This window comes from Oreochromis aureus, linkage group 9 (genome assembly GCF_013358895.1).
Source record: "Oreochromis aureus strain Israel breed Guangdong linkage group 9, ZZ_aureus, whole genome shotgun sequence".
NCBI lineage: Eukaryota > Metazoa > Chordata > Actinopteri > Cichliformes > Cichlidae > Oreochromis > Oreochromis aureus.
In genome coordinates, this window is record NC_052950.1 from 20558502 (window position 1) to 20575521 (window position 17020).

General features: G+C 41.8%; 1 protein-coding gene across 1 annotated transcript in view; it reads right to left on the reverse strand.

Moving 5' to 3' along the window:
* Positions 1–17020, reverse strand: part of ptprn2 (protein tyrosine phosphatase receptor type N2) — a 148388-nt gene that overhangs the window by 13084 nt on the left and 118284 nt on the right. The window contains exons 12-16 of the mRNA XM_039617623.1: positions 16063–16278; positions 13010–13213; positions 7271–7418; positions 4286–4359; positions 430–507 (exon numbers count right to left, since the gene is read on the reverse strand). Coding sequence (XP_039473557.1) covers positions 430–507; positions 4286–4359; positions 7271–7418; positions 13010–13213; positions 16063–16278 — 720 coding nt within the window. The remainder of the gene's footprint in view (positions 1–429; positions 508–4285; positions 4360–7270; positions 7419–13009; positions 13214–16062; positions 16279–17020) is intronic.

Sequence of the window (17020 nt, forward strand, 5' to 3'; positions counted from 1 at the left end):
AAGCCAGTAGTTCCAACTTTGGGCCGGTGCCAGCTTTTTGGCACCAGCACTGGTCTTTTAATAGTAAAAATGAGTGGGACCAGTTCTAGATTAAGCTCTGGCATTGTGCCAGTGGAAACAGCAAAGGAGCATCTTTTATGATTTCTAAATAAACTTAAGGATTCTAAATTATTAGCGGTAAGGATATCATTGGTAAAGTTTAAGTCACTCTAAATGCACAAACATGTGTTTAGTGTTGGTGTGTTCAGCTTGATTTCCTCGCTGATCCACCACAGTAATCTTGACACGCCTTTCTTGGACACTCACTAGTTGGAAAACCAAATAAAACCTCTGGGTCAGACACGGAGTACCTCTGCTGTGGTTCTTCCCTCACAGCTGTAGACACAAACAAATAAAAAGATGAAGGATGGACAGTTAATAGAGTTTTACCTGCCAGAAGTCCGCCACGGTGGAAGCTAGGGGACCCTGCGACGCGATGTAAGTAGGGTTGCGAGGGTCATGGTCCATCTGGGAGAGAGGGAACAGAGTGTGACATAGTGTGTGGTTGGTGACTGGTGGATGAAAACATATTGTCTGGTAAAGACTTCCATGAAATCGTCCATCTGGATGCAGAAACGAAATGAGATCAGCATCTATTGATGAAAACACTTGGCTTTCATTCCTCCTGCAAACCCTGTCGTATTCAGGATGTGAGTATTATTACTGATTAGAGGAAACTGGGACATGGAAATAACTGCATGCTGTTCGCTGGAAAAATGTGGATGTTAACACAAGCTGAACACATATTTGAAGGATAGGTTTGTAGCTAAAAAATGTTTTTAAAAAATCGTTCTTTTAAATATATTTGGACCTTGAACTTTCCTCTTTATCTGCTAGGCAACAGGCACCTCTAATGTTGAACACAACAACTCATATTCAACGATTCTCTATGCGAGCAAATAACTGAACCTCTCTTTTTAAAAGCTATATATGGTATGAAGAAAGATTCTGTAGCTTCTCAAGGGGATTAGTGAAAAATCTTATTTCCAACTACCTGAAATTTGCAAAATAACTTCAATTCACTGTCGCTATTTTTCACTCTTACAATATCGTTGTGCCCTCAAAGACTTGATGAACTGCTTTCAGAGCTCCTTTTTTTCATGCTTAGCTGTGTTTCTACATGAAACACGACACTGCTGTGGGACATAAGGACACAATTTGAGGGATGTGATTGAGATTTGAATGAAAATAAAATCAGCAATCAGATTTTACTGAATTAAGTTTCTATGGTTAACCTCTCGTGTCAGGCATACCAGTGGGGAACATGGTGACTTATTTTGAAGGGAAAGATTCACAACAATGCACTCTTAATGTATGTTTAACATCATAACGATAGATGACTCACTGCCTCCCTGCAGTAAGAAAGTTCTGGGTTCAAACCTCTTCTTGATTAGCTGGGTGAAGGTTTAAATGTGAGCATGAATGGCTTATTTCTCTCTGTTAGCCCAGACTGGTGACCAATTTAGGGTGTATCCCATCAGGCTACCCTGCTGGGATCGCCTCCTGCCCCCCTGAATTGGATAGGCGGGCGAATGGATGGTATAATTGAGTCATTGCTTAATTAATCTTCCACTGAGTGACATCCACCAATGGAACTGAGTGCTTTTTTTGCAGCACTGCCCTTAAATCTAACTGGGAGAGAGGGAGACACCTTCAAGCTGAACATCACAGTGACAGCAAGTGACAGGGTCGACTTTAATGGCGTTTTGATTTTTTTATGAAATCCCTTTTTTATGTTGAAGAACAACTTGTCAAGGACACTTGACATGGCCTTAAATGTTAAAGATCTAGTTTTCTCATTTCACATCTTTGCAAATTTCTTAAGCTCATTTGTCTCGCTCATGGACCTTGACACGCAGCCTTAAAAGGAAAAATAATTATGGAGGATTTCTCCATGGCTCTAATACTACCATGACACTTCTCTCATGCTTAATATCCTGAACGACAGGATTAATTCTTAATGCTTTGAAAAGCTGATAAAAAAAACAAGCACGCAAGTTTAGTTGAATTGTTAAGAAAAATCAACTTCTTTGTTATTAATCCGAGTGTGTTTGGAATCTATTTTTTGTCCATTTTTGGTGGGTTAAATGCGTTAAATTGTTTTGTTTATTTAAATCTACTCCCAGGCAGTGACGTAAATGTAAATCAACCTCAACAGAAGCAGCATTGTCAGATGCCAGCTGTTGAAAATCATCCTTGGTTGTGTAAATTATTATTTTGGAGATTTTGGTTTTTTGGAGTAGTGAAATACTTCACGCAGCAGATTCTCCTGGGATTCACAGTCGATGTTTATTTATGATTTATAGTTTTTATCTGTATAAGATGTCAGGCAGGGTGTCAGTTTTCATTGTATATGTAAGAAAACAACCAGCGGGGAGCAGAAATGAAGCTCGAAGCTGAACATGCTCACCAACGCACGCACACGGACCAGCTGAAATTGAAAAATGTTGACAAAAAGGACTCATCAATGAAAGAAACACTGCGTTCATTACCTGCTGTTACACGTCAATTAGCCATGTCCGCTTTCTTTTTGTCTCTTTTTTGAATTCTTCACACGGTTTGGTTGAAACAAAACAAAGCAAAAAACAAATCTCACCCGCAGAAATAAAAGGGTGATGTCGAAAGCTAGTGCCTGCACTCCGTTTAGCCAATCTCAAGGACACAGACATGCTGTAGCTGTGTGCTGACATCCCTGCATGAATACTAAAGCGCTAACATGAAAGAAAAGTCCTGCATTTCAGCTGTAGTCTCCCTGCCATTGTCGGAAGAAGATAGACTACAGTAAGAAAAAAAAGAAAGAAAGCAAAAAATGCAAAGAAGTGCTCTTTGGTTTGAGGTAAAATAGCTTGTTCGAAAATAGCTCGCACAAATATATGTTCACCGTGAAGCGCTTCAGCTTTCAACACCTCGCTGTAGTGCCTTGATCCCTTTTTTAAAAAATATAAGATTGAGAGCTCAGAAGCTAACTGCCAGCTCGAGCTCATCTGAGTTTGAAAACAAAAGCGAGGGAGAACAGGCGGGAAATCGGGAAAAGCCAGAAAAGGCCAGACTAGACAAAGACGAGCGGCCTTTGACCACTTCTTGCCGCTGCGCATTCCTTCAAACCATTCCTCGCGCTAATGATGATGTACATCTGGGAGCGCTGGTTTGTGGTCAAGCATTAACCATTAGCCGAGCTTTTCACCGAATGTGCGTGTCACCCGGTGCTTCGCAGGGAGCTCAGATCGCCCCCTTCCCTTTGCCTCTCTGACCCCGGATTCCCAGGAAGAAGCGACAGATTATTTACTCGTAGGCCACTGCCCCTGAAGCTAATGAGGAGGAAGAAGCCGCATTGACAGACATAATTATCACAGTTTTGCTGGGCTCAGCCAGGGGTCCCTTTTGTGGTGTAATTACTGTCCTTTCATCCACACACCACTGCATCTGCCATTACTGTATTTCACCCATCTTCAACATCCGCCTGCATTTCTGCTTTAAGCTGCACCAAAACAGTCTTGCAGAACTTTTTCTAATCGAAAATCTTTCCCTACCTTCTTCCTCTGATTGATCGACGTCATTGCAACATTATTCTATAAGACGTTGCACTACAGTGCTGTTTAAATAAGCTAAAAACCTCTATGAATATGCCATTAGTGAATACGGAGAAATAAATAGACCACCTAAAAGTCTCCATTGTTTGTTTCTGAAGAGTAATAGGCTTTTAGTGCAGCTGCGTGCACCCCGCCCCTCCCTCATCTATCTCCTCGGAAATTTTGGCACTGTATTTGAAATGCATAGTTTCCTGTTTCCCTTTGATGGAATCCCTTTTCAGCAGCCTCGGGGGAAATCATGACTGGCAATGTTTTGGGGGAGAGATATTTAAAAAAAATATAACCATAGCCCTCTCCAGTAGTCAGATCTTTCTGGATTTGTATGGGATACGTTTGCTTAGTCAAAAAAAATGCATAATTCTTTTTAGTGTGAATGAAAAAAAAGAAAAAGAAAGATGGGTATCTCCAGGGAGCAGCCATTTTGAAAGCAGTAAAAGTAGCAAGGCAATTCAGCAAGACACAAGAAACCCACAGAGGTTCTCAGCATGGAGAACAAAGTTAAAAAAAAGATCAATGGGCTTGGATCAATCACTACTTTTCTCTCAGAGTAAAATCCAACCACAACAGGTGCTCCTGGTACTAAAAAAGGGGTGGTTGGGCTTCAGAGATAACATATTAGCCAAAATCTAGAACCATAATGAATAAAGAATACTCACAATTGGACTGGCATTGATGTAATCAGAGTTGCTGTGGTTGTTCTCCGCTTTCAAGGTGATCCTGGAATGATCGTCTGTAATGGAGATGCATAATTCATCGGTAAATATTTCCCCCCGTTTTTACTCCCTGCACAATAACAACAGAATTTTGAGCAGCAACACAGGAATATGAAGCTGAAATGGCTGCGGGGACTGCAATTTCACCAGACTTTCATCATGCGCACGCACGCTGTTCTAAAGTCCTGAATTGCTTCACCTTAACTGAGGAATGTTCCAAGTGAAATAATAATAAACTGTTTCATCTTAAGAAGTGTGCGAGTTCTGAACTTTCAAATCCTGCTCGTTCTTTTTTCTTTTCTTTTTTTCCTAAACAAGTGAAGCTGTTGCAAGAGTCATATAATGTATTTGTAATGGCCCAGAACCCACTTTGATTTGCTTGGACTTAAAGTCCATGATTTAAAATGTTTTCTTATATTTATGAACAAAAAGGCGAAATCAAGGGAAATAAAACTTCCTTATGTGTTATTTAAAAAGAGTTTAACACTTTAAGCTGGTCAGACCCGCGCAGGTGAGGTCAGATTTGACAGTAACCAAGCAACACGCCGCCTGTCATCAGATTGCAGTTCAAATGTAGCTAAATCCTGATTGGTGCATGACACCGTGTGATACATAGCTACTGTTGCTATGCCCTGAGCCCTCTACAGAGTGTTTCCTTCCTATTTACCCCACTGCACTGAAATTGGCAGAAAGTCACCTGGAGGGTGTTTGTGAGAGATTCCCAGAGATATATATATAAATATATATATTTAAAAAAGGCACTTGGAGAATCCTGAATGGAAATTTATGAGAGAGTTGTGCAACAAGTAAGACAGTGTCAGAAATAAAGCTTTCTGACACCCAAAACCTTTTATGGGTCAAAGTCAGGAAGATTTTTCAGTGTTCAGCATCACATTTGAATGGTTGGTGTGTACATGCAGGTTTTATGTACTGGTGATTATTAGAATATATATGACTCATAATAGATTAACTTTAACTAACAGGAAAATCCCAGCAAAGCGAGCTGTGGCACAACTTTCACTGCTCTGATTTCACTCTTCAAATGAGGAGGAGTCAGTAACAGATGCTACTTATTCACATGTTAACCTCCTGTTTTGATTTAACTGCGATTCCCAGTGTTTGTAGTAGTTGTCGTTTCTCTGGCTCTCTTGCACAGTGTGTCTGTTTTTTCCCCAGTCTCACTCCCTTCACTCCCATCCTGTCGCGCTAGATAGCTGAGCCTGGTTCTTCCAGAGGTTTCTTCCTATTAAAAGGGAGTTTTTCCTTACCACCGTCGCCAAGTGCATGCTCATAAGGGGCCGTCTGATTGCTGGGGTTTGCTCTGTATTATTGTAGGGGCTTTAACTTAAAATATAAAGTGCCACGAGGTGAATGTTGTTGTGAGTTGGTGCTATATAAGTAAAATTGAATTGAATTTCAAAACTGTGCTGTCAAGGAAGGACATCGAGCTGTAAATCCTTAGCTGCCATACATCAGCACACTGCTAACAATTTATGGGCCAACTCAGCTCCCATGTAAGATAAACAAACAGACATCAGTATAATGTAATTTCAGTTTGTCTAGAAGGAGGTGTAAACAGTTAATTTTGCTGTTTGGCTCCATTCACTTCTATCTCAGGTGCATCATTTGGGTGAATTACAGCACATTTTGGTGCAGGTCTGCTTGTGTTCATTTATTTTGGTGGTCACATTATAAAGCATGATTTACATTTACTTTAATAATATTATAGGCTTTTGTACAACTGTTACAAATACTATAAACGGCCAAAGTTTCAAAAAATGACGTTGCTTTATGTGCACGTGACCCCTGTAATCCAAAAGCCCAGATTTCAGACTGCTCTGACCATTTTTTTTCTAGTCTTGGATCCGTATGACTTCAAAGAGAGAGGATATCCCTAATATGGTCATCTGAGGCACACACACAGCTGTGAACAGAGGTTGTTTGTGAGGTGCATCTAATCAGAAGAAAGCTGGCTTAAAGCGAAGGGAGCTAAAATGACTGAGATGCTGCATAAAAGCACTGCATAAGATAATACTTAATATTTATTTTGAACTGTGAATCATCCAAAAAATCTAGAGTTTAAAAAGTAAGGAGAGCAGGTCGGCTTTAAAGAAAGACTTATTCACCCTGAACTAACTGACAATCACAGTTCAGTGAGTGGAATTTCTCCACTATTGAGAAATTCTCAGCTCTGCCTAACAAACCTTTTGTCGTGTTATTGTGTCTCTTTAAAACGTGTGAACTAATGCTAAAATGTATTGGTGGGCTGAAATAAAGCAAAGCTTTCTCATGAAATAATGTTTGTGTACCGCATGGTAAAGCTAGCTAGTAATAATACTTTAATTACAAGGGATCATTGTTCATTTTAACCTTTGGATGGTTTTGATGTGTCCTTTGGATACACTTGCAAGAATTAGCCAAGAAAGCAGTTATAGTTACGTTCAAACTGCTTTAAAATCATAAAAACATCACTTCGTCCAAATTTTATGGAGCTGCTGAAGTCCCAGTAAAACTTTCAACTTTGGTGACTCCCAAACAGGTATGCATTTGTCCCCATTGAAAATCCTCTTTGGCTTTAATTGAGAGGATGCAAGAGATGCAGCAGGGAGTCTCCTCTCACTACACTGACAGACATTTATGGGGTTTCTGGAAAAAACAGTTTAAATATCGCTCTTTGGCTAGATTACTAATTACTAATTATTTGTTCATGTTTGAAGCATATTTTCCACAGTGTTGCTTTGGCATGTTTACCCAAATGGTTTTATGTTCCTCTTTGGAGCATCTGTTCACAAATACATCAACAACATTTATGAAGATACATGACCCTGCTTAGACTGTTCCAGACTTGAGAATCGTATTAACATTCCTGCAGAAAAAAACACCAAAGCAGACAAAAAAACCCAAACCAAACAACCTGAATGGACTCACATGCGACTACGGCGTCAGAGCGGTTCCTCTTGGAGTTCTGCTCGCCTTGGCCCACGCTGCAGGCGCTGGGCTCTGCCTGGTAGGAGCACAGCGCCTCCCACTCACGCTCCAGACGGTTCTTGTTCTTCAAGTGGTCCTCCATGTATGACTAGAGGAAAACAGACACCACCTCAGCCACCATTTCAAACGACAAGCCAGAACCGTGCAAAAGGAAGCGGAGTTCAGCTCGAGATATGGCTGCAACAAAGAAATCTGATTTGTTTTTGCACTGAATTTGGTTTAATTAATTAAAAATAACACAAAAAAACCCCCACTTCACCTTTACCTCACTGGAGGTTTCTGGTTAATGCTCGATGTTAATGTTTCATTGTATTTTCTAACCCATAAATAAACTAGAGCAAAAACACTAAACCTTAAACAACAGCATCCTCCTTCAAGCATTGATCAGCTGTCATGTCGCATTATTATTCTAAGCTGCTGTACAGCATGGCAGCTAAATGAGGAGGAGGCTGCTGAAGATCTAGGTGGGGAAGGTGTGCTAAGGCGTCTTTGTGTGTTTGTGTGTTTGACCGAGAAGAAACAAAAAACACACACAATTAAGACTCCCTGAAAGGTTTGTCTGCATTGGAAATACTTCAGGGGTGTTTCAATCACGTCCCTCACTGCTTGCACAGCCGCTGATAAGATTGTCTGCATTTAAGCTGTCGCTTGGAGAAGACAAAATTGAATTCGCTAGAGAGACAAAGATGGAAAAAGAGAAGGGGGAGGGGTATAGGCCTCTGTATGTGCGTGTGTGTGTATGTGTTCACCCAAACCAGGGCAAGTCTTAGGGAGCTTAGAGGCTGTAGCTGGCAAGAAGAGTCTTTTTTAGCATAGCAGTGTTGCACTTTCTCTCCTGTATCATGGCTCCCCTCTCGGCGGGGTTAAATGGTTTAGTCCGCTATTGTGTGAGACAGAAGATTACAGACTCATAAACTGATGTCAGGGATCAGCTGGCTAATACAATGAAAGTGATACCCAGATGTGCCGGGTTTTTATCCCGTATTAAAAGCAGTATAGGTAGGCCGAGCAGAGAGCCGACGCTCCATTGTCACAAATCCGACTTATTCACTTCTGCCTGTCATCGAGAATCCAAGTCTTTGCAGCATAGTATACATTAATATATATATTCATAGATGATAATCACAAATAAGCTTGTCCAAAAACATAATAGCCAATTATTCTGGTGATGAAGTCAGAAGTCGTCTGCATCCCTGAGAACAATATTAGTGCTCAAAAGAAAATTACAAATCCTGCACACAATGGAAATCAGAGTTTATTGTTGGCCACAGAAGCAAAAGGTGTTACACACGACCAGGCTGAGAACAATAAAAAAAGCAGCTCTTGTGGTTAATGCAGCTCCATAATGAGAGAAAATGGTGGCACAGTATGCCCTATCTGAACCCATTAATGACAATAAGTGATCGTCCTAAAATACTGCACTAAATTTCTACTCTTCTACTTCCCCGTCTGAATCTGCTGTTTTATGCATGCAAAAAATTCAATTATTAAAAAAAAAGTCAGTTCTGATAGCAGCCAACACATGTATATTTGCATGTGTTGAGATGTGCATCGCCTAGAACACGTGCACACACACACACACATACACATCGCTGTCTTCCCAGGAAAATGACAGCATGCCATTATGGCCACTTGACAGAGCCTGTCACCACTATGCTCTTGTCACCCTGTACAAGTACTCTCTGCTTGCCAGCCTGACAGCATTCCACCTCCCCTACCAATATTACATCTCCATGTACTTGATATATCCACTCTGAATTGCATCCCATTCTATTCAAACGATGCCCTGAATCGATTGCATTCCAAATTCATATTTTCGCAGCTTAATGCAATACAGCCAGCAGGCCCTTATCAAGCCCTCCTGCTTCTAGGGGGAGGCAGTGGACCACGGCGTATTCCAGAGACAGGGTAACGAAGGTTTAGTGAATGGGGGGATTATGTCTGCCAATCAGAGGGCTGGGATGGGAGGCCTGGGTGTCAGGGAAACAATGTCTAATCCTTCCTAAGCAGTCTCCTCAGCAGCAGAGGGTGCTGGGTGAAATCAGGATGAAGGGACGACCAGGGGAGCCAGACACAACAGGTAACACATTACTGTCAGGCTCCGCTGTCAAATTAAAACAAACAATGGCGGGAACAGTTTGTGCAGGGACCTTTATGATACGTCGAACAGCTGCGAGACGTGAAAAAGAGCATTAACGTGTACTGTGATTTGTGTGACTAATATTAGCTACATGAAAAGAACTCATTGTGTTGCTTTAAATGGGGCAGCAAATTGTCCCCGTCCCCCCCACCCAACTAAATATAAAATTGCAAAGAAAAAACCCCACAAAAACGCTGAGGGCAGAACATGTTGCACGAGTCAGTGGCTATTTTTCCTTTGCCTGAGTCTATTCTCCTGTTGAGCAAATAATTTATCATTTAAAAAAAATGAACAATAACAACTCAACATAATAATAAAAAAGGGCCTCCAGCTACTTAATTATTGATTTCTTTCCTCTCTTTTTTTCAGTTTTTTTTTTAAAGAGAGAGGTGATTAAGCCAAGGGAAAACTACAACAACAGCAACGGCATCAACATTTTGACCCTGTTGCTGCACAGCAGGAAAACCTGCTCAGAGGTGTTTTGCTGCGTTTGCAAAGGCGGGAAAACAAGTTTGGTGCCTGTGAACCCCTGTCCATGGTGCTGAAAAGCTGCAGAATCACAGAGTGGCACATGCTTCCTTGTTACACATCTCTTAACTATTTTACATACATAAAATGCAGAGGTTATGGCATCTCAGTGCAGCTGAAACAGAAGAAGAAAGCAAGTGTAAGACACCAGAGGCGTGCCAAAGCTCTGGAAAGCACAGCAGATGACTCAGCACACAGAGGCATCCAATTTCGGTTTTGAAGTTGGAAGTCGTTATGCAAGTCTTAAGGTGGGCCACACAGTGGGACACAACATCGTAGTTCATTTATCCTGACGGCACTCTCGTAGAAGTGCTGTGTGTGTGTGTGTGTGTGTGTGTGTGTGTGTGTGTGTGTGTGTGTGTGTGTGTGTGTGTGAGGTGTTTGGGGCTCAAGAAGAAAAAAAAAAGAACCCCCAGCATGTGTGCTTTGGAAAGCTGGGTATTCATCATCCTTCTCCACACGGTGTGAGCTCCAAAGAGCGGGAGCGGCGAGATGAGAGGAGAGCAGAGATCGGAAAATATAGGTCTGAGATCAGTGATAACAAGGCAATCTCACACATGGTTTCATGTGAGATGGTGGAGGAATTTTAAAGAAGAGGCCCCTATAGGACATCTCCATGTCAATCACGGCCATGAAAGAGAAGTAAAGGCCCCAGAGTGTTTTACCTTTTCACAGTGTAGTGCCTGCGTTGCTGCTGCGAAGAAACTAGGGCTAATAATAACAGCTCCTAGAAATGATTCACAGTGGCTCTTTTGTTATTTGCAAGGCTAAATGCTTTTCTATTGTCAATGTTTTCAAAAGAGGCTTCACAAACAAGCCTTGACGAGTGCAACAAAACCCATCTATTACCAGCAATACAAGGCATTACTCAGATACACTCTCATTCATTATAGCCTCCCAATATAAAAGCTAGACATGCAGTGTGATGAATGCTCTCTCCATTAATGGAAACACTGCAAGGCATCTATCCATCTCTTTTATCAAGCTTGTTTCAAATGAATGAAGCAAAAGTTGTGCAAAATCAAACCATGCATTGTGTGTTTGTGGAAGTATTGGCAACCAAGAGCTTTTTCAATCAAATGAAAAAAAAAAGAACAAAATTTCTAAAATATCCAAATGACAATCAGATGGGTAATGATATTTCACTTTTGTGCCGCTCTCATCACGCGAAACATTGTCTACCTTATTTTGCTGCGGCGGTAAGAGAAAACAGAGGCGGTAAGAGATGAAAATGACAGAGAGGAGAGAGAACGGGACGGAATGATGAAGAGGGAAAATGACACAGAAGTAGGAAGAAAAAGTTGGAGGAGGAGAAAAAAAATATAAAGACGCCAGAGCCGAGATAAAAGCAGGAGGGAGAAAACAGCAGGAAGAGTGATGAAAAAAACAAAAAACAAAGATAACAGGGTTCTGAAGGGAATGAGGTGAGAGAGGGATGAAAAACACCATCCAGACAGATAAACAGACAGAAATAAAGCTGTCGGTATTCATACAGGAAGTCTTAAAATCAGACACTAGCATATAAATTCATCAAATATATAAAAGCTAGTGACAGCAAACATTTTTCTGTACTGGATCAGCTCCAGTATGCCAGAATATTCCAAATTAGGTGCAGTACAAAATACATTACACTGGTAATCTTCATTTAACCATGCAGGCACTCTAAGGGGCGTGACGTATAACAGACATTACCTCATGGCTCCTCAAGGTGGAGCTAAAAAGCGAATGAGTGCAAGGATCTTAACTGGCTTGCAGCAATAAATGCATAGCCTGAGAAGCAGCAGGCAGCCAGGGAAAGCAAATCAGAGCGCTAACCGACTGAAGCGACACACAATGCCAACACTTGTATATTAATGCCACAATGCAGTGAGTAAATATATAATTCTCTCTTTGGGGGGTATATCGTGATGTATTGTAGATGACTGTATGGCCATTTATCGAGTATCGCAGAATCACATACATATGACATCATAAGGTACTTGAGTCAGTGTTCATTTTTTAACATTAAAATGTGATTTTTAAACCTATTAATTATATAAAAGTAGATATTTCAGTCATTGATCACTTATTTTTGTTGTTCTTTCAAAAATTCTTAAACAATTTCTTTAGTGTCAACGTATTTATTTACTTGAAAACATCATCAGACTTCATCCCACCACTTTTAGCTATCGATTTGTCTATATAATGACCCTAAATAGTATTTTTCCAAGCATTCATTAGGTACCACTAACCCTAACCCACTGGCTCTCAAACTGTGGTGAGGGACAGAAACAGGTGGATAGAGTTTGCTGATGCTATTTCACTTTCAGCTTGGATCCTTTTTATTTTTTATGACTGTTAAAAACTGTGGGGTGGGGGTGTGCGTGTGAACGTCCTTCTGAAGTGGGGTATGCCAGGAAAAACTTGAGAACTGCAGCCTGAAACCATCACTCTCAGCTAACAATTGTCACCTCTCAAGTTCTCTTGCTAGTTTTCACAACAGACTGCGTTTTGCATTTGATCACAGTTATTTCATTACACAGACATTACTAAACGATCACTCAGATCTCATTAAAGACATCCCGTGTGCACTGTTGGAGCAGGTATCTGTGGATGGCAGCTTTTTCGTGCTTTATGGATATTTCTGCCATTCCTTAGAATCAAATCCTGATTTGTACCTTTTATGATTAATGTAGCAACTGAACACTCACCATCCTCTGGTGAAGTGCAGTACCAAAGGCTGGGAATGTCTGATGTAGACTTGTGACTGTCTACTGAAAGTTGACCTTACATAGCTTAGGAGTCTCACACACTCGACTAAACCCACCCTGGCAGGTTAAGTGCATATTTATGAGACATGAAGGGATGTTTGTGCTTGTTCAGTTGAAACAGTCAGACGCTAAGAACCACAAACGCTCTCTGAGGGCTGGACAACAAGCCATGTTACCAACCAACCTCCATTTAATAACTCATCTCCTTCTTTGACCCTTTTTCCACCATTACTTAAATCAAGTCAAGGCAAAGCTTCTTACCAGTATCATGTGACCAGTGGAGATGTCCATGTTGGATGGGACTGGCTCTTCACACCAGGAGGAGGTGCTGCTGCGGGTCGACGGGCTGGCTGCGGGGCCATCGCTGAACTGAGATGACACGCTGTTGAGCCGAGAGTGGCGCAACGTCTCCGGCCGCTCGACGCGCTCCGATGTTCGTATCGCCATCCGCTGACGACACAACTCCTGTGGATTACAGGAGACGACGATGGTGAAGAAGTGGATAATGAAGAGCGCAGTTCTTCCTCTTCACAAGCTCTTGTGCATTTATCTTCTTTTCATGCACGTAACAATAGCTTTATGTGCTTATCCTTGCTGTGAGGGGCTGGTTTCTGTAAATGCACCTTGTGAAATCCTGCATCTCGGCTGAGTTGATCTGTCCTCACTTAACTGTAGATTAATGGCTTATCCTCGTGGATTATGGAGCTTATACTAATTATGTCAAAAATACATGGTTGAGGAACCCTTACAGAATAAATTCAGTATGTCACACCTTGCTGCCACACAAACAACTCCCTTCAACGCTAAAGAATGGATCTTTCACAGCATAATCACCCCACATGCACACGGTAAAGTCAAAGTCTGCACAGCAAGAAGTGCACTACTTAAAAAAGAAGAATCTTTTTTTAAAGGATATTTGTTTTGCAGAGAAGCAAAGGAGATACAAAATGAAGTGCCACTATTGCAAAATAAATGAATAAACATTTCCTGTGGCTTAAGAAGCCACCTCTATTAAGACCACAGGTCTTTGTAGTCTTAATGAGTCAGTTTTTCTCCCATCATGCCTCAGTGCAGAGACAGAGGATTAACCCTCTGAGATCTAATTTGTCATCCTAGCTCCCCAACACTTAGCCTAACTGTACCCTGATGTTTTAGTGACAAAATTAAATTAAATGACTTTTTAATGCATGTCAGTTAGAATTATTATAATAATAATAATAACTATTTGTGTTATTTCCCTTATTTTATTTTCTAAAATTACATATTCTGATGGTTAGGACCATCACTATTGGTTACTTAGACCTCAGGGGGTTAAACACTTCAAGACTGAGCATTACCTACTAAAATGACCACCACAGGGTTGCATGCCTCGGCCAACAAGCCACGTTGGAGTTTATATTCATGCCCGTTTAGACCCATGGAAGACTTTAAAAGGTGGATGCCAAAGATCAGTTCTGCATCAGTAAATTCCAGAAATACAGTCACAGTCTCTTCCTCCTTTTCCCGAGTTATGGCTGGAAAACCATTATGACTTCTGGATATAAAATGTAGCTGCATTATGTTAACTTGTTAGACATTTGTGTGAAATTCTCTCCCTAAAAGTCTCTTGTGATGTAACCTTGATCTTTGACCATCAAACTCTCACAACTTCACCCTCTACTGCATGTTTGTGCCACATGTAATGAAACTCCACCCCGTGACGACACTCTATCTCACTCAAAACACTCTGATGATAGTTTATTAAATTTGAAGAAATTCCCAGAAAGCGTTCCTGAGCTATTGTGTTCACCGAAAAAAAAGATGTACGAATAAATGGGCAACCAGAAATGATAACGCCTCTGGCCATGCCTGTTGGCAGCGCTGAAGCATAATAAAAAAATATATAAACATAAATATATTTATATAAAAGCAAGAAAATCTGCTGGATTTATGCAAGCTTACATATTACATCTGCTTCCCCACAATAAGGTGTGGCCTCACTGGATATTTCTGCGTTAAATTTATAATCTGTAAGCCCCACCATGTTTAAATTTGGGAGGCAAAGCAGTCAGCTCCACAGAATTCATTTCCATACTCAATTAATAACAGTCAGGGCAGGGCGGGCCAGTGAAAATGCCTCGTGAAAGCACATGCTATCTCATGATGAATCATAGCGATATTTCCCTCTGGAGCACAGGCCTCTCTAAGCTCTGGTCTTGGATCAGCTTTTCTGCCATCGGACTTTAATGATTAGAGGCATGAAGCAGTGCCCTGGGCCTTGGCCCCAGGGCACAGTCCAGGTCCACCTCATAATTCATCCTACTTCTCAACATCTCTGCAAAGCCCTGTGCTGTACCAGCGCTGAGAAATGGTCCCATAAGAAGGGAGTGGGATGCAGTTAGTGCCAGAGGAGAGAGACACACGGAGCCCAGGGAGAAGCACAGGTCGTGAGATTACACTCTCCCCGTTACCCCCTTCTTTCAGACAACTAATCAGAATGAAAACAGGGCCAAGGGGAAACAAAATCTACAGTCTGTGCTGCCATTTTACAATAACACCCTCCCACTGCAGACAGCTCTCCCTGAACAACTCTGTATGTCAAGCATGGAGTACACACCCACAAGACAGCAGAGTGGCTAGCAGAGGACGAACAGGTACCGAATTTCACCTTAAATCTGCACCGATTTTCATTAATTTATGATAATCAAAGAGTGAGATTCGGAATGCAGAATATTTTTACATCTATTCTTAATTTGCATATTTTTTATTTGATATCTTTTTTAATGGTCATCACCATAACACCTCAGCCTTTGGAAATCAGCCTCGTGGAAACCTGATTAAATATTGAAAATGTTAACGTGACATGCAGATAAATGTGTTCTGAGTGCCACGCTGGGCACAGCTGAGCCCCAACTCTGAAAATCAATACAGCCCAGGCTGCCTGTTGCCCTGGAGGAACTGAGGGAATAGGTCACAGTGGCGGTCTGCTCCCTGTCTCCTACGCAGACACACACAATTCACATGAAAGGGTAAGCATATCTATTGGAAAAATGCTACTGGCAAAGAAAAAGGAAAGATTTAAAAACACATGACAATGTTTTGATGTTAAACTACTAAAACATTTAATAGCACATAAAATAAAACAAAATCACTGCATCAAAAATTGGTCCCGAAAAGCAGGTGGAACAAGAGTCACTCAAACATGAGCAGACAAACTCTCACAAACCAATTGGATAATCGGCCGTATTTGAACAGAGCGTGCTTCCCTCCAATGGCAAAGCACGGGATAAGAATCCCGGCCTCTGACTGGCTCATAGCAAGGAGGCTGGTCTTACCTGATAGGTTGCAGTGGCATCAGTACTGGTGTCAGTCCCCAGACTGGCTAGCTTCTCCTTCATGTGTAGGTGCGAGCGCTGGCGCACGCAGAAGAAAGTGGCCGACACTGCCACGGCCACCAGGATGAAGAGCATGCAGAGGACGGAGAGCAGCAGAAACTGGCCCGACTCCACCCTGGTCTCCTTCACCACGGGGATCTGGGTCAGGCTGCCCCTCTGGAGGACACGCACACAAACAGAGAGAGAAATACGCTGTCAAGAGCGGTAAATGATGCCAGTCTGTCTTTTTCCCAGACTGATGCAGTCGCTTTTGATTTACAGCAACCTCCATATCAGGTCTGCAGTGCATCAATTTTCACCTGAAGGCTCGTGTTGGGGAAAAAAATGTGGATGCAGAAGTGATGCAAGTGCCTTGTCACCTTACCTCCACTTCTTCTCCCACTCTTTCCTTCCACCCACTGCCACTGTCTGACTGGCCATTCTCATTAGAGAGCTCTAACTCTGGCTTGATAATATGCATTCAGACTCAGTCAACCCCTATTACCAGCCCCTGTCCAGTCCTGTCTCCTCACTGTGCCCCACTATAGATATTTACAACCCCATTTAGTGCTGGCATGGCACGGGCTGGCACTGTGCAGCTTCAGGAGGCCTGGATACTAAAAGCTGTTGCTTAATTAGCTCCTCTGGTCCTGAGTTTGGCTGGATTAGGCCCTGGCCCAAGCTGCACAGCTAATGGCTACCAGGACTAGGGAGACACAGGCGGTGCAGACTGGACCCTCACACATACACCACTATCACCAGTTCAGTAAAAAACAAGAAAAAAAAAAGCTTTTCAAACATTCACACCAACGCTGCATGTTAATTTAGACAGTAGTTTCTACAGCAGACCAGGTTTAATGTGGTGTAATATCATCTGAGAGATTTTTATCAGTGTAGGTTAAAGAATAGGCCCTATGCG